General features: G+C 30.8%; 1 protein-coding gene across 5 annotated transcripts in view; it reads right to left on the bottom strand.

Annotated features, from left to right (window-relative positions):
- The window catches only part of LOC106468090 (DNA polymerase subunit gamma-1-like), a 62,444-nt gene that overhangs the window by 31,042 nt on the left and 7,094 nt on the right, over window positions 1–24,308 (bottom strand). For all 5 annotated transcript variants that reach the window (XM_022396394.1, XM_013928493.2, XM_022396393.1 and 2 more), the window contains 9 exons: window positions 22,639–22,952; window positions 17,641–17,839; window positions 16,065–16,211; window positions 12,819–12,959; window positions 11,256–11,335; window positions 9,617–9,799; window positions 6,313–6,469; window positions 1,936–2,048; window positions 1,323–1,419 (listed from right to left, as the gene is read on the bottom strand). In XM_022396394.1, coding sequence (XP_022252102.1) covers window positions 1,323–1,419; window positions 1,936–2,048; window positions 6,313–6,469; window positions 9,617–9,799; window positions 11,256–11,335; window positions 12,819–12,959; window positions 16,065–16,211; window positions 17,641–17,839; window positions 22,639–22,952 — 1,431 coding nt within the window. The remainder of the gene's footprint in view (window positions 1–1,322; window positions 1,420–1,935; window positions 2,049–6,312; window positions 6,470–9,616; window positions 9,800–11,255; window positions 11,336–12,818; window positions 12,960–16,064; window positions 16,212–17,640; window positions 17,840–22,638; window positions 22,953–24,308) is intronic.

Consider the following 24,308-nt stretch of genomic DNA (forward strand, 5'->3'; position numbering starts at 1 on the left):
GTCCCTACTGACTTTGGTTAGGTAATAATAGTATATATATATATATATATATATATAATGTATCATATATATATTATTGCTATTTACAAATAAAAAATTTAAATTTGAGTTATTTTTCTTAAAATATAGAACAGTATATAAAAATTATTTGGAAAACAATGATCACTACAACTTTCATAAACCTACATTTTCGAGGTTGTACTTTAACTATAATAGCTTTATACCTAATAACTTTAATGATAATCTAATTATAATTCTCGTATATTGAGCTCATAAACTATGTACTAATGTTGAAAGGTTTAAAAATTAAGTGAAAACATAAAAAATTACTTGTGTTTGAATGACTTTCCAATAAAAGTTTTAACCCGAATTATCAACGACTATATCAAGAAAGCAGCCACCCCTAAGGAAGAGAAAGATAATGTTCCAAAAAGGATTGTGTGTATGATACAACCATTTACTGAAACACATGCTTTGAAAATCAAGAAAAATATAAAGAACTTCCTTTGTAATGTGTACCCACAAGTTGAACTTTTCAACGATTATATCAAAAAAGCAGCCACCCCTAAGGAAGAGAAAGATAATGTTCCAAAAAGGATTGTATGTATGACACTACCATTTACTGGAACACATACTTTGAAAATCAAGAAAAATATAAAGAACTTCCTTTGTTATGTGTACCCACAAGTTGAACTACGTGTGGTATTTAAACCAGTATACAGAATAAGGAACTATTTTGTATTCAAAGACAGAATTTGCAAAGCAAACCGATAACATGTCATCTACAGATATCAGTGCTCTGTTTGCAATAGTGCGTATATAAAGTCGATAATGAGGAGGCTTAGTGATCGAGTTAAAGAACATAGTGTGTCAATGTACGAAGAACTCTCAAACATTTTCCGACATAAAAAAAAATATGTGAATGTAAATGTAGAAATTGAACAGTTCCAAATTATCGGAAAGGCTGAAAATGAGCAGTGGCTAAGATTAAAAGAAACATTAGCTATAAAGACTTAATACTTCAACTAAACAAGAAATCCAGGACTGGTGAGTTGATGTTAAAAGTGTGATAAGAGAGAAAAAAATTCACATGTTTGAAATTACCTTGTGTTAGTTATTTAAGCTACTATATTAATTGAAACAATAGTTTCAAACTGCCTATATGATGTCTCCTACAATTAAGTTCATGGAAAGATACAAAAGAAGTCACTAACACAATGTATCCGTCAATAATATTCATGGAAAGATTAATTTCAAATTATAAAACATTATTTCCTAAAATTATATACACAGAAAAGCTTAAACATACTTAAATAACATACCTGTGTACTGATAAGAGTAGGACCAGGTTCCCATTCATCTTCATTACCATCATCTTTACTACCTTCCTTTCGCTTAACAGATAAATCTCGATACCAGCTAAGTGAGTAAAAAACAAAAAAACTTTTCAGAAACAGCCTTGAATGATGGAATATAGCAAAGATTGTCATACATAAACTAGTTGTTTTGTTTTTAAACACAAATACTAGCCAATTTTAACTTCAGAAAGTTCTCATCTTCAGAGCTTAGTAAAAATTACAATGGAGATATAAGCTTGTAAATGTGATGCTACCTGTTAAACATAAAAGCATGATTACAAAGCTAAGGAATGTGTTAATTATGCTCTTTCACCAATTCTTTGAGGAGATTAAAACATTGATTCTTCACAAACACCAACTGGGTAATATACAATGTGGCAAACAACTAAATTTCTTAAACAGCTCAATCTCATGAGTTTGACATCACAACCTATCACTATAACCAGCATACTGTCAAATGTGAGATAACATTTGATGTTTTACCAATTATATAGATGTTTGAAATACTACATATACATCAGACATATCAGAATATGTGTGATAACAGCATTAAAATATATTCAGAAATATGTCTTACGAAGGATAGCCAGGAAGAAATGGTTGTGTTTTATATAGATTGTTCACTGTTTCAAAAACTTTTCTTAAGTCTTCATCTAGATCCTCGTCATCTTCTGTGCACACAAAGTGATTCTAGAAATATATAGATGTCAATAATTCAGTGATAAAAATATGTGCTACAAAAAAGGCAAATTACATAATACATTAACTATGTGGTTGGCAATAATAAAAATGGAGCATGAAATGTGTTTGATAAGAATTTGTTCCAGTAAAAAGTATGCAAAATTTCACAGAGAAAAATCTAACTTGCAAGAAAAAGGCACCAATCAACTTATCCCAAATAAAAACATAGCATAAGACCTAAAACAGTGTGCTAGAAGAAAGAGCTCTTGGTTTACTTCTCACAGAGTAAAAACCTAGTGTTCCAGGACAGAAATCCAGCTTACTTCTTGTATGGTAAAGCCTTGTTTTCCAGAACAAAGCTCCAGCTTAATTCTTGTATGGTAAAACCTAGTTTTCCAGAACAAAGCTCCGGCTTACTTCTTGTATGGTAAAACCTAGTGTTCCAGAATAAAGCTCCAGCTTACTTCTTGTATGGTAAAACCTTGTTTTCCAGAACAAAGCTCCAGCTTACTTCTTGTATGGTAAAACCTAGTTTTTCAGAACAAAGCTCCAGCTCACTTCTCATATGGTAAAACCTAGTTTTCCAGAACTATTTTCAACTAACCTTATCGAGGCCTGTAAGTTCCTTTCAGATGTCAAATGAACGCCTGCATATCAAATTTCATAATATGAATAAAAATAATAATTCTATCTATTTCAACAACGATTTATTTAAAAAAAAAGTACAGAGTTGCTATTCTGTCATTTTGTAACATTAATTTCATATTATTCATGAAGAAAAATAGAAAAAAAGTTAAAACATACATTTCTGCAAAGCCCCGACAAGTCTGGCCTATAAGCAATACCATTATTGATGTTTTTAGAATACTTCTGTCCATCCAAAAGAAACTACAATACCTTCAGAATTTCTTTCTCGTATTATTTTCCTGCTCTTTCTCTGCATGTTATTAGTACAGTCTCCTCAATTTCCACTTTTTTATAACCTCAGAGCAGATAATTGAACAAATACTAGTGAAACTCAGCTTACGAAATAGCTATAGGAAAATTTTTAAATACCTTTGGATAAAGCAGATTATTAACTATTTACATCAACATAGAGTGAATAAAGTGCTGTGAAAAGTAATTACTGATTTTATGGGAAAATGATTAAATGTAGCTCCTGCAGAGAACAATAACAAAAGTTGGAAGTGCAGAAGACTTATGAACAAACCACAGATCTGGAAACTTCCTTATAATTCCTTTCGATGTTCTTTTGTTCCTGAAAATTTGTTTTGCTAAATTATATATTTGTTTGAGAGCTACAGGAATTTTTCTCTATGACAAGACATTAGGTAAACATAGTTATGTTTACAGAGTAATGCAAGCAATGGCAAAATATTCCAGTGAGTCAAACCCTTATTTGTTGAATATTATCAAGTTGATGGTATACAAACAACATACACCTTATTGCTTATTGAAAAGAAGTTATATTTATTAAATTCAAATTTATTTCAACAAAGAAATGTGTTAATCAATATCATTCAAGTTGAAACTGTTTGTATGTACATAAAATGGAGCTTTGTGATCATCAATAAAACAAATTAAATTCTAAACTGAAAACAAATTTCATGTCTTTTCAAAACAGTCTTTCAACACAAGAAAAAAATTTCACAACAGAGAATATGATAGGAAAAGTAAACTGAATTATAAAACTTTTTAAGGCCCAAACCAGATAATATTTACTAAGTTTCTTGGAATTTGTTAAAGTATTTGCAATGTGAGAAAGAAAAAAGTCAAAGAATATAAGTTTTAGAAAGTAAAACCTAGCGTGACAAAGCTATGACTACTTATCCTGGAATTAAACCTTGAATGCCAAAACAAAGCCTCTATTAATCTGTCACAAAGTAAACTCTAGTGTGTCATAACAAAGCTCCAGTTCACTTCTCACAGAAAAGACCCATGTGTACCAGAATAAGGTTCCTATCAACTTTTTAACACAAAAAAACATGTTGAACCATAACAGATAAAGACTACTTCATGTATACTAAAACTAGATGTGCCTGATAAAATCTTTAGTTCCACCTCTTAACTCTATGAACATAGGAAAAGTCTATTAGTTCGAGCCTTTATAAGTGAAATAATGTTTACAATAAATTCCATATTTACTTACAGTCTCTTCACAAAATTTGGTAAACTTTAAGTAACAATACAAGTATGTTATACACAAACAAATCAGTATTTTTAATAAAGTATTTCAACTAAAGAGTTGTCCAGAATTTACTTTAGTCAGCCAGACTTCGTCTACTCTAAGTCCAAGGTGATTTTCATGTTCATTATGTTCGTGATATTATGTTTTATTTTAAAGTTCTCAAGTTTCATTTGCATAACCTCTAGAGCCTCCTAAATGAATATCAAAAATTCTTTTCAGGAAAACTTTATATTGTATCTGTTATTTTCTCTACCCTAACATTATATGGGCTAAGTCTATTTGACCAACCTTGCAACAGAAAAAAATCTAAAATTACCTTTTCTTCTTTCTAGAAGGACTGCAGATTATAACAGAAATAGTCTAAGTTTACATCTGTTTTAATTTATTTTCATGGTTTTATTATTCTTTGAACCACATCTAGCTATCATAAATAGCAATAAATCGGTGAATGGGAGTGCAAAGAGTTTAGGGTTGAAAAAATTTCAGTTATATGTCTCGTGACATTTAACTACTTATGTTCCTTAAGGCAAAAAAATAAATATATTTTTCATTTGAGTGCTTTTACCTAATCTAATTAGTTTTTAATTCTTACACATTAGTTACTTCTGTTACTAAATATCTACCAAAAATTAAACATCAAAATAAGAAATCTAGCACTACTTCATGGTTGAAGCATTTTGCTTTTGGAAGCTAGTCTTTATTAACCCTAAATATTTCTCACAAGCTGGTTGTTCATAAAATGATGCATGTAGCTTTCAACTATGCATTTTAAAACACAAACAATAATTCAAACAGTAAAAGAGAATGTTACAAAAGTATTATAATTTATCTGGTTTTCTACTTGACTTATAAAAAGTTTTAGAAAATGAAATTACTTACTGGAGCTTCAAAATATTCTGCTTTTGTAATGCCATCTTTTATCAAAATAAATTAACATAAAGACATCATAATCAGATGGTTCACAAAATGGCTTTCCACTGGTTATAAAATATATACCTTTGACCCACTGACAAGCGAGCATGAGTAAATAAATAATTTCAAAAGCATGAAGAGTTAGAAGGTTCTTATTCTAAATTCTAGGTTTCCAATATCTAATTAGTGGGCATTCTGAAACCCATATAAGAGAAGAAAGAAAGTCTAAAATGGAGAATTCAGAGCAGAGACATCACATGACACACGGAAGAGAAAACTGAGAATTTATCTATTTTTTTTTTTAATTCAGAAATCAATTTATATAAATCAGTATTAACAACTGAATTATAAACTATGTTTTAAGGCCAAGTTTACTGACATACACTGATAACTAAATTGTTTAATTACATTTTGAATGTAACACTGTAAAAGTCATGACATGCATTTTGACCCTCAGCTGTACACAAAGGGTTAATGGGTAAAATTTAAAGTACCGTGAGAAAGCTCTAGCCTTCTTCTGACAACATAAAGCCTAGTGTGCCAGGAAAAAGCTAAAAACTATTTCTGATACAGTAAATACTAATGACAGAACAAAGTTACAATTTATTTTCAACTCGACAAACTCTAGAAAACCAGAACAATACTGCAATGTAAATTTATTACAGTAAAGTTTAGAATGCTAGAACAAAGTTCCAGTAAACCTTTTACTAAATAAAAACTAATATTCTATATAAAAAAAAAAACTTCTGTCTATTTCTCACAGACCAAAATCTAATATGCAAGAATAAAGATCCAGTTAATTCATTACAGAGAACAAACTAGAATGCCCAGAAAATCCAATTTATTTTTCATAAGTAAGAATTAAACATGCCAGAACAAAACTAAATATAGTTTCTTCCTTTATACAGACGCGCAACAAGTTGTGGCTATCTTATGGATATAAGATTGATCATTAATTACAATACTACATTATGTAAATGAAAAATTAAAAAAATTTTTCTTAAAAGCCATTTAGAAATTAGTACAATGGAAAAGATGTTCATAAATGTTACATCTGCTCCTAAAAATGGAATAATCTAAAAAAACTTACTTTTGATATCTTCTTTTTGTGAGCAACATATTGATATTTTCTTTACAAGTGTAATTGTGAAGTAAAATGCATTATACCCTTACCAATTCTGGTTTAAATGTGTCCACTGGCTTGACATCATTACTACCTTTATCTTTTTTGTCCTGTTCTTTTGTATTCTTTTTTCTTGTTACTTGTTTCTTACATTTCATTTCTTGGGTTGTCCAGTCAAGGTCCCACAACCATGGATCATTTTTATATCTGAAATAAACCACAAAAATACAGTTATAATTTTCCTACACTGATAATGTATTTCCAACAGGTATTTACTTCTGCTCACATACATAGCAGTTCTTGTTCCATGCTGCCTTTTAATTGAAAAATTTTTCCACATGCCACAAGCCTTTCACTCCCATGCACCCCTCAATTCACATGGTTTAATTGATTCTCACCTGCAAATTATCATGCCACACATCCATGTGACTCTCTCTATATGCTATTCTACCTAACTATCACTTCAAGTTTAGGCAGAAATGTAAGCACCGGTTGACAGTGGGGAGGAAGGGGGGAGAAGTGTGAATGAAAGTAAGTACTTGTTGAAAATACATTTTCAGTGTAGGAAAATTATAACTTACAACAAGGTACCTTACTTCTGCTCACATAGATAGCTAGAATCCCACACTGAAAATGTGAAGGGACCAATGGAAAGGAGAAAGAGAAGCATCCAAAGGACACTAATGAGGGGACTTTTCTGTACCAGGTATACTCTTTGCCCATATGTGGAAAAGGTGTGAAAAATCCGGGCAGAAAATTGTGAGAAGCACATCCCAATTGGAGAGAAAAGGGTTGAACAGTGATCCAAACCACAATATATTATAATATTTCAATCTTCCTAATGAATAGAATGTGAGTAAAATAAGGGATGTGCCCAAGGTGTAGAATGGACAGTACATAGCAAGTCAACTGTGTTCAAAACTTGACTGCTGGGAACTGACAACCACTGTGGAGAGTCCAGAGGAACTTTCACACCAGAGACAGTGCAAGGGGTGATCAGAAAACCCTATTTTGAAAAGAAGACCAAACCCAATTTATTCAATCTAAGGAATCAAAGAAATTGGCAGCAATCCCCTTCTGCTTTACCCATGAAATCCATGGGTTAGTACAGCCCAGAATGGGCATACTTATGAAGCAAAGATATCATGAGAAATAACCTATGAGCAATATTGTGGAACACTCCATCTCTAGTTTATGTACTTGTAATGAACAGTGCATTTTGTGGCCATGGAAATTATGAAAGTGAAGTCAACATTACCTTACAGTGCAGGTTTTAGTACAATTCTATGTGAATGAAGTATACCTGGACAGGCCCCCTGAAAAATAATATATATATATATATATATATATAACAAAAGAAAGAAAAGTTACCCAGTTACAGTCTCATTGAAGAGTGAAGGATGGCAACAGGTGGAAGACAGTATTCCGACAAAGAAGAAACAGCTACCCAAAGCAGATAATGGGAGATGAATGTGTGAGGTATAGTCCCAGTGCTTGACAGACAAAGTACCTCCAAGAGATGATGGGGTTGAGATGCAGGTAAAAGATAAAGTGCCTGAGTGGGGTGAAGACACCAAGAATTGATTACGGGAAGAAGGAGACAAGGAATAAAAGGTCAATTGAATCACAAGCCAAACCCAATGGGTAAGGGTGGAAGAGAAAAAAAATCACAAACAGAGAGGGGTTGCAAGGGAATGAAACTGCAGGAAATGGAGTCAACGAAAAGAAGCCTTGAAAGCAGTGAAGCAACCCAGAGCATGTACGAAACAGAAAAGGTCATCCAGATCTGACCTAGAATAAAGGTGGAAGACGGCAAGAAATGAAAATGACAAAAAGAATATTCCATATGAGCCCCAAAGTGTAGATTAGTAAAAATATTCAAAATCATAAGAGTATAACCCAACAGCAGATATTTCAAAATGTTTAGGGCCACAAACTCAAGTCGAGGCCTGAAGAAAGTCAGCTCATTTGACATTCAATCTCTCGAAGAAGTAAAGCCGATAATTCCTTACACGAGGACCGCCACCTGAAGCCAGTGTAAATGTGCTGATATAAGATATAATCTCCAAAATTGTCACTTAGAATTCGGAATTCATATTCAAAATGATTTTTAATGAAGTATTAAGTTCTCTAACTGGGTAGAACTATAAAATAATTCCACTTTGTAACAATTTACAAATATGACTATTGTGTAATAAATATTGGACTTGAAGAGGGCACAAACTAAATGTCTGAACACGAGCACTGCCAAACAAGAAATGATATTTAGGTAGAACAGCATAGAGGAAGTCACGAGTCATGTGCGGCACTACTATTGGTGGATATTTGTTGCACGATAATTTGCATGTGAGAATCAGTTAAACCATGTGAATCGTGGGATTGAAATGTTTGAGGCATATAAAATTTTTTTGTAAATACATAGAGAGCAGCACTGAATGAAAATAGCTATGTATGTGAGAGGAAATAAGGGACCTTGACAGAAACTTAGCTGTAGATTTTAACCTATATATTTTACCTATTAAAACTAATAAATAACTTAAAATAAAATAAAGCAAAATGACTGCCAAACAAATTGTTGTTGGTTTAAATATACATACAAGTAAAATGTGAAATAAAAATGTCATGAGAAAATGATAAAATACTTAATTCAGTTTTCAAAAAGATGAAGCAAAAGGCCATTAAAGTGTTTAAATTATAAAAAGCTATGTTTTAGTATCTGGAAAGCCATGACAGCAAGCAATGTTTTCTATAGTAGGATCTATTTCATATTTAGTTTTAAAAGATATCTAGATGAAATAGATAAATCAAGGGAAAATATATATAAATATATGAGTGTGCTAAGTCAATTACACAAAAACATCACAAGACTAATGTATAGTTATGTAAATGTGTGCTAAATAAATTACATATCATCATCAGACTAATGTATGACCATATAATTGTGTGCTAAGTCAATTACACAACGTCATCATCAATCTAATGTATTGTTATGTATAAGTGTGCTAACTTAATTATACAACATCACCACCAAAGTAATGTATGGTCATGTATGAGATTTCTGGATCAATTCTAAGCAACAGCATCAGTATAAAATTTATTTATGTTTGAGAATATTAGGTCAGTTACATACAAAAGCATTAGAGTAATGTCCAGTCATGCACAAAACGTTTAGGCCAATTAACTATAACAACATCAGGATGTCCTTTGGGGGTGGGTGGCACTAAGGGGATGTGCCTGACCTGCTGAACTTTCCTAACCTATGAAAATAAATAAATTAAATAACCAACTTCACTAGAATAACCCTTGGTTCTGTAAAAAAATGATAAATTAATTAATATATAATAGTGAGCTAACTTCTGATCATGTAAGAGACTGCAGGCATCATTTGCTAGATGCATTAAAGAAAGCTTCAGTTCTTTCTGGAGATCATGGTAGATATCTTCTGTATTTCTCAGGTATCGTTGCCAGTTCTGGTTCACTGGTAAATAAGCTGTTGACATCTCAAGCATTCCAGCAAATGTTACTGGGTGTGGAAATCTGTATTTTTTCAAGATACAAATGCCATTTAGTAAATAAGACAACATTTTAAACTTATAATTAATCTATAATTAATACAATTAAATACAGTTTTCATGTGTTAGTTCACTCTTACAAGATGACATAACTAGTCATTTTATTTGATCTCTATACAGACACTTTTAACATAAGTACATTTTATACGTTATTTTTTAAGAAAGTAAACGATCTGTTTTTCATGAAGATTTATTTAAATAATCCACCATATTTAACTGAACTGACATATACAGTTGAAATTTCAAGGGAAAAATGTATAAATGTTTTCAATAATCATACCACTGATATCTTACACTTTTAGTTACTAGTCCTTACCACCAAAAGAATACATAATTTGAAAGTTTATCATAAGGTTAATAATTTTTAAACAAGTGCAATAATACTTATCAAATTAACAGAATAATATTCACTGAATGCATAATTAGCAATTTTTAATTGTGATTCACACTAGGCATAAAAATATATGATTAAAACAGATCTATAACACAAAAATCAAGTGTACTAATCTTAAGTTGAAGAACAAGACTGCATTTTAGTAAGTGAATATCATATCAGTCTCCCAGAACTTACACCTTCTCTTCTCTTCATCAAACATTCACTAAATTTTTCCTCACTAATTTCTTGATAGCTGCATTCAAACTGATCAAAGTCATCTACAGAATTTTCCAATCTTACCTACACTACCTATTGCATAAAAAATTTTTAAAATACATTCAACACTCAAAACTCATCCACGGAATTTTCCATTCCTAACTACAAGTACTTGGTGAAAAGAAATTCTAAAATGCATTCACCCCTCACATAAGCATTTGAATTAACAATAATACACTAACAAAGATGGTTACTTCAACTGAGATTTAAATGAAGTTGTTTTTTTACATTTTAAACATCAATCATTAAAATTAAAATGTTCAGTTGAGATATTCCATTATATTGGCTTCTTTTTCTTAGGAATATGTATATTCTGCAATCATGTAATCACAAGTAAAAATTCTAGGGCTTGAAACTTTAAAATGTATTAGGTTCAGAGAGTATACATCAGTTGGTGTACAAAATTTGAGGTTTAAACATTTATGAGATATTATCTTCTCATATAGGAAACTTTGACCACAGATTTGTAACAAATAACAACAACATTAATGTGAATTAGGGAAGGTTACATGATAACATATCTACAAATCCTAAAACCATAACAAATAGCATACCTAGAACAAACAATTAAGATATAAATAATTATAGTTTTTGACATTTTTTAACAAATGAAAACCTCTTTATCAAAGAACATAAACATCTGAATTCTTCATACAAGTTATTTCTAAAACACACAAAGAACACAAGAAACAAAGGACTGCATTATCTTCTATCCTTATACGTTGTGGAAGTAAACTGGTATTGAAAACAATAAACACTCCACACAAACCTTTCAAAGAAAAGAGGCAGTAGTTTTTGTAGGATTTCATAAGTAGCTTTTACATCTTGGGCACAGTAATGAACTAGTTCCTATACAAAAAAAAAATCTTCATCGAGGTTTACTGTTGTCAAAATTACAGTTTATTACCAAAGCAACAGTTAAAACTTTAATATAGGTAATTGGAAGTTAATATTTCCCTACACTGAAAATGTATTTCTGATAGATACTTACCTTCCCCTCACATAATAGCTTTTCTTGACTTGTACTGCCTTCTATATGTGCAATTTGTGCTCGCCACTAGCCTTGATGCTCTCACAAGGAGCCATCATCTTGAAAAAGATAATCTGAAAACTCGCCTTTAAATTCAGCATGAACTGTTTCATTTGTGGTGATAAGTACTTACCAAAAGATCCTAAGAATCCAAACAGTTGGAAATGTGTTGTTCAGTGCAATAAATTTGTGAAAGTAAAGTAGCATAAATTAGTGGTCTACAATGAAAGAGAAGATCTGGTATCAATATTTCATGCAAGACACAGCTGGCAGCTTTCTCTTTCTCATTTTCCTTTTGCTACCAACCTTGTCCATATGAATAATCCTTTTTTCAAACACTTGCTTAAAATATTGTCTTACTCACTTCCTACTCCAAGCTTCTGTTTCTATCTTAATGTGTTGAAAAACATTAAAATTCAATTGTTTTCTGGTATGTCAAGTAATTAATGCAACTGGGAGCATGAATTCAGATCATCACATATACCTTTCTTACATTTGTAAAAATTTTAGTCAATTTTACTTAATTTTAGAATTTCTTTCTTGCAGAATGAAAAATCCCCCCGACATAGCAATCCAGAGCACATGTCTCAAGACAAAAATAAACAGTAACTAATATTTTTTTCTCTTTGTTCTACTGTAGTGTGTGTGACACATGGACACTATTGCTTTAAAACTAAAGATTACAGTATGTTAACAAGTGTTCTCTAATATTGTGAATGGATGCATAATATTTCACACTGTGTGATTTAATTTGATACACCTAAATATATATCTAATATATTAAAATTTGTATTTCTCCTGATAACACCACTAAAGAGTAGAGTTTAACATTTCTATTTTACTATCTTGGTACCCTAAGTATAATTTTTCTACACAAATCTAATTACAACCAAATATAAAACAAAGTTTTAGCATTAAAATAAACCTAACCATGCCACTGGGTGCCAATAAAAATCTTGGTCAAGACATGAAAGAGAAGTCATTAGAGCAAAAAATTCTTTACTTTAAGATTTTATTTAGCAACTGACTATTATCTTAAATTGGATATCACATTCTTTGCTGTCCATTTTTGCACATTTAATTTTACTACCACTTATATGTTTTAACAAAGTTTCATACATGTTAAATAAGATTTTAGTATCTTTATAAGTACATTTAGCAAGTTCCTCATATTTGAAATTAATAGGTTCAAACATACTTCTACTTTTCATCATGCAGAAAGAGCAAAGAAATAATTAGTTATTTTGAATAATTTATATTTATCTAACACATAAATTATAGACTAATGATAAAACATCTTACTTGAAAATTTTGCCGCACATCATTCAGGCTTCCTGTAACAAAAATGTCACGAGCAGATTTGTCCAAACGAGCACCTCCACAATAAAGACTATAGACATCAACCAGGTTATTCAGGGAACTGATATCCTGCCACATTTGAGGCTGATAAGAAATATCAAATTCTAAGTACTTCAAGAAGCTAATTTTCTGCCATTTTTGACATCAAGGAGTGTAAATAAAACCTTACCAATCTTTTCACTAAGATAGAATAATAAATATATTTTAAAAACACATAGATATTTTTTTTTGTAAATACAACTGCCAAATACAATAAAATTATATGTGCCTGTTTATAATACATTTATTTTTGGAACTACTGTTTTTGCATCTATTAATATTCTTATATTAAACTAGACAAATATCACAAAAAGTCACTTAAGTGAAATTGTATTACTGATCATCTTTTTATGTTTAAGTCAAGTGACGATAAACACCTTTTTTATAATTTTTTAAAATTCTTATAACTGCTGAGACCTATATAAATAAATCTTCTTTCACTAACTAAAGCATATGTTGTAGTGATGCTAATATTGAAAGATTTTTCAAATCTGAAGAATGCTGAAAACACCTTAAGAAAAATATTTTCTTTCTTTTTTATTTGCAAAAAGTGATAGTGGAATGTTAAGCTTACTTATAATTCAAATATCTTATGTTACAATATCTATTATTCCAGGCTTGACTTTTTTTATTAGATCGCCTCTCCAAAGTATATGGTTATGATGTTTGATTGAAAAAGTGGTAGGCCTAAAGTCTGCCTTTATGACTGCCTTCTTACTTATTCTTTCTATATTCCATTTTACTTAGTTTTTTCATAAAGACAATATATGTTTACATCAAGAGTAGCCTCACTGTTCAAAATCTGAAATTTTTAAACCTAAGATTCTTGCTTTTGTCAAGTGACTTTCATTAACATATTTTTTTTTGTCAGGTCTTTAAATGTTAAATAAATGATTAAATCATTAAGCACTTATTATTAAATCATTAAGCACTGACTTATTATTTGCTTAATAAAAAAAAAGCTACCTATGTCTACTGACAGAGAATTTGATTTTATAACTGACCAGTACTGGTTCAAATGATTAACTCTCTCACTACCAGCTTGGTTGATTCAGCCCAGTTCTTGACCCCAGACTGACTTTTAGTTTCCAAACTACAACTTCTAATATGTTTTGTGTACGAAATTTCTCAAGCTTTCAATAAACATTATAAGCCTTTTTTAGACAAAAAGGCAACATTTCTAATGAAGTATTTATACTAAAACTTTCTCTGTGAATATATATTGTCAAAGTTTTGGCTTCTCCAAATGCAAAGTGATTTTCACTTTAAGATTAAAAAATACTTTTTTTCATCTGAAAATTGTCAAATTTCATTTGCATAGTCACTAATTCCTCCTAAATAAGTTTAAAACAATTTTTTTCAGTAAAACTTTATATTTTATTTGTTATTTTCTCTACCATAACTCTATACTGGGCAGGTCAAATTAAAAATAAAATAATGTGAAATATATCTAAATTCCCTTTCTTCTTTCTAGAATAACGTCAAATTGTAACAGGAGACTACATTTTAATATCCTAAATAGTTTAAACCTTGTAACAGTATAAACATTTCTATTTAAATTTTATTGTTCTATTGCCTTTCAAACTGTATCTAACTAATAATTCTGCCACATTATTATCTATATAAATGATACGCTTTCATTTGTCTGTGCAGAATTTCTCTTCCAAATTTCTCGATCAAACGTTACTAATCTCATGTTGGTAGAAAGGCCTTTGTCTGAGGAGTCCAGGTTGCATATTGGCTTTTTCATTCAGAACCATTTTACCTTTTTTATTTTTTTGTCAATCATTTTAATGCAAGGAGTATGCTATATGATGGCACAATGTTGTGGTGATCACATGACGACTAGCTTCGATTTCACCTTTAGTTTTTTTATTTGCAAAGTATTTCACAACACTTAACCTGTGTGTAATTTCCTAAAAAAAAGAAACATTACACTAAATACAAATGTCATGAGTTTTCTCAACTTATTTAGATCTAAAATATGGTTGCACAGTTAATTCAAAACCATTTGCTTATCACTTTGTGGACACGCATTCAGACGTTTCTGCATATCCAGCTAAGTTTGCCTTCATTATGACTTTAGATTTATTTTACTTTGCAAAAATTTAGCTTAGGTTTGTTTCATAGACTGCTATAAACACCTTTTAGGTACTTTTTTCTTTGCTATGGGTTTAATTCTTCATTTTTGTTTCACGTCATAAAACTGTGTCATACACTGAATGCTCATAACTGTTTCATACTCTTTACACTATTATAAGTACTATTACTTTACTTTATTGCTTACTTTACGTGTAGTTTTATTATAGTTACACTATTATAACTACTATTACTTTACTTTATTGCTTACTTTAAGTGTAGTTTTATCATAGTTACATCTATGTGAGTTTGTTTGTTTGACTGCCTAACATATTTTCCAGTATATCAGAATTTATTGATATAACACAGTGCCTAAAGAGAGCATAGCATAAATGCTGTGTGTGTGAGAATGACAGAATAAGGAAAATTCAAGCGATGGGCATGAAAAATACCATAAATGTTTTGCGGGTCGCAGCTAGTTATTATTAGTTTTCTTTATTTTATCTAATGTAACTAATAAACTTCTAATTTTGACATTTGTTTTAGTTTCTTTTATAGTAATAAATAAAGAATACATGTGAAAAAGAAGAAATGTAGTATTTACCTCAGTCTTCTTTTTGCTGTTGACTGTCAATGAAACTTAAACCCTACTTTTTTATACTAATGGTACCACTATACTAAATATTTTTTATTAAATTAAATAATGCACTTAGGAACACAAAAACTTTGACCTGATCATAGTAAGAGGGTTAAAGAATGAGCAACTTGGTGCTCATTGGAAGTGCTAACAAATTGTTTTCATCACCTATCATCAAAGATAAATTATTAAACTTAAACTATTTAACACTAAGCATTGTTTTATCCTTGATACTTAACTCAATCTATGTGAAGAAAGTTTATATTAAGTTTAATGCTCTGCTGTCATTAGCTAGTTATTTCTATGACAGAAAAATAAAAATATAATATTACATTGAGTGAAACCTAACAAGATATATTACACTTGAATAACACTTCAGAACCTGGTTTTTATTTTTTATATACCAAAACCATTACTGCTATTACACAACTTACAGGAGGGCCTTTCAACATTAGTTCTTCTTGTTTTTCTCTTTGCTTATGATTACTCTTGTATGCTACTGACAGTGCCCTCTGAAGTCCAGTAAGTCCTGAGACACACATATGTAATGAAAGTGTGTCAACAAATCGGAGTTTTGTTCCCTGGAATAAAAAAAACAAAACATTTAAATAGAATCATCACTCATTTTTGCATGTGATTAAGAATGTCTTTGCTTTGCCAATTAATTTTAAAGCAAATCATTTTATGTTTTTGTATAGAGAAACAGTCAACTATATTGAAGGCTAAAAGTTAACATTTTCTTAAATCGAAAATGTATTTCCAATATAACTTATCTCTTCTCACACTTATAGCTATTAATCGAATGCTAGGATTTCTTTCTTTACCCATCCAAGCATTGGTCTGATTTTTTCTCGCTTGCTCCAACCTTTTATACCCCACTCAATTGCCCATGGCAATATTTATCTCATGACATTCTCCACCAACATCAATGTTCCAGACCAATGCTTAGATGGGCAAAGGAAGAAACTATGGCAGTCGAGTAATAGCTGCAAGTGTGAGAGGAGGTAAGCATGTTTTGGAATACAAGTTTATTCTATGATGGTTATAAGATAAAATTGGTTATACTTAAGAAAATAAAGCAAAATAACTTGTATTATATATATATATATATATCAGAAATAAATTTTAGAATATTCAATTACTGTGTATACAACTTTCAGCAGCAACACAAATTAGTAATTAATAAAATACAAATTAATTTTACTATAATTTTTCAAAATATTTTCCAAAATATTAATTTTTGAAGCACCTATACCAACATTAAATACTGATACAGAAGAGACGGAAAAGATGCAAACCTTTGAAAAAAAAAAGGACTCCTGAAAAAATCTTTCAAATCCTCTATACTACCCACAAAACCATTATCTAGCCAAATAGAGCTAATGGCTGGTATACAAGAACCCCTTTTCACCATGATAAGAAAACAAAGAAAACTAGAATGGTTTAGCCATGTGGTCCACACATCCGAACTATCAAAGAACATCTTACAAGGCACGGTGGAAGGCCAGTAACAGAAGACATGGTTTGACAATATTAAATAATTGGCAAAGCTACCCCTTCCAGACTAACTAACGGATGCCTAAGAACTGAATTCAATAGAGAAACAGCATTATCAAGGCATCCCATGTAACACCCCTATGAGACAATGGTTATGACACATGTGAGAAAATAACTTTCATGAAAATACACGTATCAAACTGCTTCTTATATATATTGATATTGGATAAAATAAATTAACACAAAAAGAAAGTACACAAAATAATACAACTTACATAAAATCAGAAGAAAGTTTTCATAGAACTTGATATCTTATTTACAAGCCACAAATATATTTACTATTCTTTTTTATTGTACAAATAAATTATATGAAATTGTGATTTAGGTGAAAATCTGTTACAGATAAAACATTACATTTTTATCAAATTAAGCCTTGAAATGAGATATTTGACATTAAGAATGTGTAAAAAAATACCACTTCATTAAATTAAACCAACTAAATTACTTTAATACCTTAAGAAAATACTGTTCTTTTATATAGGTTCTATCATAGCCAACATTATGTCCAATAACCAATCGTGGCTGCCATGATTGTCCATCAGAAGGTTCTACCTGTCCAGGTAGTGTTTCTAGTGGAATAAGGTCATTCAAAGAGACTTCCTGATCCCAGGAAAATTGTTCCTTTATAAGTTGCTCACTACACCATGAGTACCTAATAATAGAAAATGTTATTCCTGGATCAAATAAACATCAAGCACAAGTTCTATAAATATAAAATATTTTGATGTATATATATATTCTAAAGTTTTCAAAAGTTTGAACTATATTTCCCTAATTATTTTAATAAGTAATTTTTGAAAACTAGATGGTTTAAAATGTCTAGCTTGATGTATTATGAAGCTTTACAAATTACAGAAATACTTAAAAATAGTTAATCATAAGTAATTTCAGTGGCTAAAAATAGTTCATCACAAGTAACTTCAGTGGCTAAAAATAGTCCATCATAAGTAACTTCAGTGGCTAGAAATAGTTCATCATAAGTAACTTCAGTGGCTAGAAATAGTTCATCATAAGTAACTTCAGTAGCTAGAAATAGTTCATCATAAGTAACTTCAGTGGCTAAAAATATGTTCATCATAAGTAACTTCAGTGGCTAAAAATATGTTCATCATAAGTAACTTCAGTGGCTAAAAATAGTTCATCATAAGTAACTTCAGTGGCTAAAAATAGTTCATCATAAGTAACTTCAGTGGCTAGAAATAGTTCATCATAAGTAACTTCAGTAGCTAGAAATAGTTCATCATAAGTAACTTCAGTAGCTAGAAATAGTTCATCATAAGTAACTTCAGTGGCTAAAAATATGTTCATCATAAGTAACTTCAGTGGCTAGAAATAGTTCATCATAAGTAACTTCAGTGGCTAAAAATAGTTCATCATAAGTAACTTCAGTGGCTAAAAATATGTTCATCATAAGTAACTTAGTGTCATGTAAAGTTAGGGCTATGTTCAGTGGTTCATTCCCTATAAAGAAACTCAAAAATAGTTTTAAACATTCAAAGGATGGAAGTTGTGTAAATTCATGATTAATGAAAGGTTAACTTAGGGCATGAAAAGTTGATTCCCTTATATGTAATTTGTAAAATAAATGCAAAAGTTACCTTAAAACCAGCAAAAACCAAAATATGAAACTGCAAGTTGCATGTATATCCACATGGACCTAACAAACCTTCATACCAAATTTAGTGAAGATCCATCCACAGGAGGTGAAGTAGTGGTAAAAAATGCAAAAATACTAATAAAAACCACAAAACTGAAAATCTGTATGTATCTCCCCACGGACCCATTGAACCTTCATGGCAAATTTGGTGAAGATCCATCCACAGGGGGTGAAGTAGTGATAAATAATGCAAAAACACTCATAAAAAACACAAGACACAAAACTGAGAATTTGTATGTACCCCCACCAGGACCTAATGAACCTCCATACCAATTTGGGTGAAGATACATCCACACCCTGCAAAGTAGTTACATTGACAGACAACAGACGTATTATTATATTTATATAGATAATTAAATGTGACTGGATTGTTTATGAAACCCTTAAGCCCTTTGCTGAACATTTAGTTATGATGAAAAGAGCAAATGGAGTTCTTGGCTCAATTTATATGTAAATTGAGCCAAGAACTCCATTTGAACTTAAGAACAAGACAGTTGGTGTAGTCTTGTACAAAGTTTGTTTTGAATTTTGTGCAAAGCTACATGAGGGCTATCTGCACTAGCTGTCCCTAATTTAGCAGTGTAAGTCTAGAGAGAAGGCACCTAGTCATCACCACCCATCGCCAACTCTTGGGATACTCTTTTTCCAATGAATAGTGGGATTGACCAGCACCTTATAATGCCCCCATGGCTGAAAGGGTGAGCATGTTTGGTGTGATGAGGATTCGAACCCACAACCCTCAGATTACGAGTCAAGCACTCTTACCACCCGGCCATGCCAGGCCAGTCTTGTACAAATCTGATGAGACCCCATTCAGAGTACTGTTTTCAGTTTTAGTCCTCATAGTACAGGAAGGGTTACTTTGAGATGTGCTGTTAGAACTATACTTTATTTAAATTATTCAAGCTAAGAAGAGAGGTTAAAAGCTTTGGACCCATTTCCTTTGGAGGACAGAAGAATTGGGGAGGTGCTTGATTGAGTCATAAGCACAAAAATGTTGGGGTTTTTTAGTCCCAGGAGCTTCAATCCTCATCCATACGAACTGTGTGAAAAAGTGGTAAAAGCATAAGAGTTGGCATATACTGGACATACTGATATGGAGCCAATGGAAAGCTCTCTCTGCTGGCAAAAATTAAAACATCTTCAATAACTTTACACATGATGTAATGAAAATTAGCAATGAAACAGCACATAACTTATGTATTGCTGCATTAGTTTGTCTAGATGATCGAAGACATAAGTCAATGTCTATCCACACAGAATAATGAAGAAAACTGACTAAAATGATGTATATATATAATTAATAATAATAATAATATATATATATACACCTTTTTAAAAATAACTGCCTAAACTATTATAAATGTACAACACTGCTTCAAGCATGAATATTTGTAAAACTTTAAATTTTTACTTGAACAAAATGTTATTTCTAAGGTATATGAGAAACAACATAACTAACACAATAGATTTAAAATACAAACCTATGAATAGGCTTACTTGTTTAACCTAACACTTATATATAACATTTACAGGAATTCTCAATTTACATGGTAAAGCTGAACACATTTTCCTGCTGTATTGATACAATGATCAACATAGGCTTCATAGTTAAATGTTTAGCATTAATAATACAGTTAATTGTTGTATGTGTCATAAATCAACTGTATTCATATGCCCTAATTTCAATTAGTTGATTATATTTTGAGTCATGCAAAAAATCAGTTTAGCTGAACAAACTTGAATTAAACTAAAATAATAATAGGAATATTTCAATTACAGGATAGTTGGAATAATTGGAAACACTAATTTTATCTCATTATTTTCGTGACATTAATTGATTTACTTGTAACTTTGATTATTGGATAGTTGGAATAATCAAAAACAGTAATTTATATTAATTATTTCATAATCTTCATCAAATTAATCACACTTTCGATTACCAGTCAGTTGGAATAATTGATTTAATTGTAATTTCAATTAATTAATTTTTTAACAATAATTGGTACAATTGATGCTCATCTATAGGTAATTGATCATATCAATTAATTGAGTTAATCACCCACCTCTAATAGTCAAGCTGCATCAGGCTAAAACTTGTGATCTTTGATCAATTGAGTTTTTATACATCTATTTATTTCAGCCATCAATTTAATCATAATTTCAATATTGAATAGTTGGAATAATCAGGAACAGTAATAGCCAGAAGTTAACATTTTCTTACACTGAAAATGTATTTCTGATAGGTACTTACCTCCTTTCACACAAAGCTAACTTGATCTTCTTCTGCCTTCGAAGCATTGCTAAAAACATTTTTGCAATTGGTGCACCAGTCTATATACCCTATCAATTGTGTGAGTGCAGGTATGACTGTATCAGAAACACTAACTCTGATTAGCTGAATTGATTATTTTCATGACATTATCAATGTAATTGTAATTTGGATTACTGTATAGTTGGAATAACTAAAGACATTAATTTCGACCAGTTGAATATTTTTGTGGCATTAATTGATTTAATCATAATTTCAATTAGTTGATTAGTTTATGGGACGTTAACTGATATAACTGAATTGATCGCTTAGATCTAATAGTCAAGCTACTTCAGGCCAAAACTTGTGGTCTTTGATCAACTGAGTTTTTATAGTGTTACGACAGTGGAAGTCACATGAAGCTGCTGGTGCATGCATGAATGAGTTTCTCGATTTATCAGGGAACTCCTCGAATTTTGGCGAACCCTCTTCTTTAGTATATAAGCCAGGCAGAGAAGCCAGCAATAGATAGATAATTAAAAAAGCGAACAGTAGTTACGGTAATATAAAGTGTGTGTTTTGCACTCGTAGTGAAGTTATTGAGATTGTCAATCACTGAGATTTATAGCGTGTATTATAAAAGTTGTTAAGTTTAAAGTGACGAGAAATGTACTGACTGCGGACTTTCTGTGTACTAAAAGTTTATATCGAGAAAAAATAAACTGGTTTAATCAAGAAGGGACTTATATCGCTGAAGTTCCTCAGAAAGAATTTATACTGGAAATTAACAAACAAGCAGATACGCAACAATAGTTTTTATCCATCTATTTATTTCATTAAATAAACACTTCATGTATATAAGCACCTGAAACTGATTTAAAGATAATTTATGTGTATCCTTTGCTAAAGCTTATGAAAAATTTGTAAAGCATTCCAGAACTGAAAAAGAAATTTCAGTAAATGAGAGGAAAAACTAAATCAACCAAATTTCCAAATTTAAATGGTCATAGAAAATAGGCCACTATGCCTACAAGATCAACAAATTATCAACTATACGTTATAAAGAATAGTATCTAGCCTCTAGGATCACTAGCTTTTTATCTTGAAAGGTAAAATGAGTCAATATGATTATTTAGTAACCAAGTAGCATGGTAGCTGTGTGGAATTTATCTGAAACTACACAAAGAAAATAAGCTAAAGCATGACCTACAATCTGAAAATAATGAGTATCATGATGAATATATGTACCAATTTCAATCTTTTAGCACAACATGCACAATTGTAATGCTCACTTGCATGACTATTTAGACAGTCTTCCAATGAGTGCTCTGTTTGAAAGATAGAATGAAAAGTTTTGGAATATAAACTTGACATTACAAAATTATTATACTGGTCCTTTTTAAAGTTTGTGATGTTATTAAGCTATTTAGTAAACCATTTTAGTATTTTTGCATTTATTTTCTTTGAAAATACTGCCTTTAATTTGAGGATAAAATCAACCTGAGACACAGAAAGAAGATAATTAAAAAGACAACAGTATTACCAAGCTTGTGGAGAAACAGCAGTTGCTAAGGTTGGAAAATTTCCTTCTTGCAGGCAAACTTCTACGTCAAACACTAACACTGGTTCACTTGGATATTCCACCTTTTCTACATTTCCATTAGCCCCATATCTAATCCATCCAGCAGTAAACTTCCATTCTTCTGGCATCTTTGGAATTTCAACATTGGTTAAATCATTTAATAGTTTTTTGTAATCCACAGAAACTCTCTCTCCTAGATGTTGGAAATGTTCATCTATATTATTTCCATAGAATGTGGGCAAAGCAAGGTTAACATTGGGTTGTACTGTAGTTTCCTAGGAAAATATGCTGATATTAGCTTCGAGAAAGTATTGAAAATACTAATATTTAGTAAAGAAAAAAAAACATATTGATAGAAATAAATCATCATAGCAGAAAAATAGTTCACAAATATATTTTAAATTTCCTACTCAAAAAATTGAAGAATGAAAGTGTTTGAAAATTTATATTTAGAATTAAAGCAAAATTCAAAGAGAATTACCTTTTCTATAGCATTAAGAGTTGTTGCCCTATGTTATATCAGAGGTAGAGTATAATATGAAATATGATCTACCATTCACTAAAATTAAGTTTAACACCTTCTAAAAGTTAGTTGTGTGTAACACACATTATTATATATAGTGTTCCAGCCTCATGTGAAGCATACAAGTTTTTTCCAAAGATTTCACTGAAACTGTTAAGAGAGATAGATTGGTCTTTGCATTTATTGATATACACATATACAATGTGTCCCCTCCAGCAGTACAAATTCACAATACTTATTAATTTGTACATTTATGTACCAAAACTTAAACAATGTTGAATAAGTTAAAATGTAAAGACAATGCACCATAACAACTTTATAGTTGCTAAAACTATATGTACTTCCTTGCTCTAAAATTAAGAAATGGCAGGAATTACAAACACAGCTGGGGCACTGTAGGCAGTGCAGACCCCAAACAGATTAGAAAAAGGGCAGGGCAGAGATGAGCTACTAAACTAATAAAGATTTAAGATGTGAAGTATGAGAAGTCTTAAAATGTTTAACTTATTTTCCTCTAGAAGAACTAGAAATGATTTGATTCAGGTGTTCAAAATCATTAAGGATTTAGACAATCTAATCTGTCTTTGAATGGCCTGAGTGTTGGAATGACAAAATCTGAAATGCAAGTGTCAATATTAATTAAGGTCATTAGGTTCACAACCTGAAAGTCTGATTGATTTGTTTTTTGACAGAATTACTTCGTTATAAACTTCTTTTGCTTTATCATGAGCTCAAACTGAGAGTTTTGGTTCTTCTACACTTTTCTTGAATATGTATATGAATGCAAATGGTTATATTCTTTAGATGGAGAAGGAAAATGGTGGGCTAAATGCCCATCTATTCATTTGTGTAACTTATATTTTTATGGATATGTATTATATTCCATTATCAGCTTTTCATTTTGTTTGTCTGGATTGTTTTCAATTATTCAAAAAACAATTTAACATGTTGTGTAATCTAGTTAAAAACCAGAGGTATCAAAATGATTAATATTGTTACGACAACGGGGGGTCACGTGACGCTAGTAACACGTCATATTCTCAAAGATTCGTGAATGCTCGAGCGTTTACTAGATTTCGGTATTATTGTACATACAAGACGGTCAGAC

The sequence above is a fragment of the Limulus polyphemus genome, unplaced genomic scaffold (assembly GCF_000517525.1).
Source record: "Limulus polyphemus unplaced genomic scaffold, Limulus_polyphemus-2.1.2 Scaffold2868, whole genome shotgun sequence".
Lineage (NCBI taxonomy): Eukaryota > Metazoa > Arthropoda > Merostomata > Xiphosura > Limulidae > Limulus > Limulus polyphemus.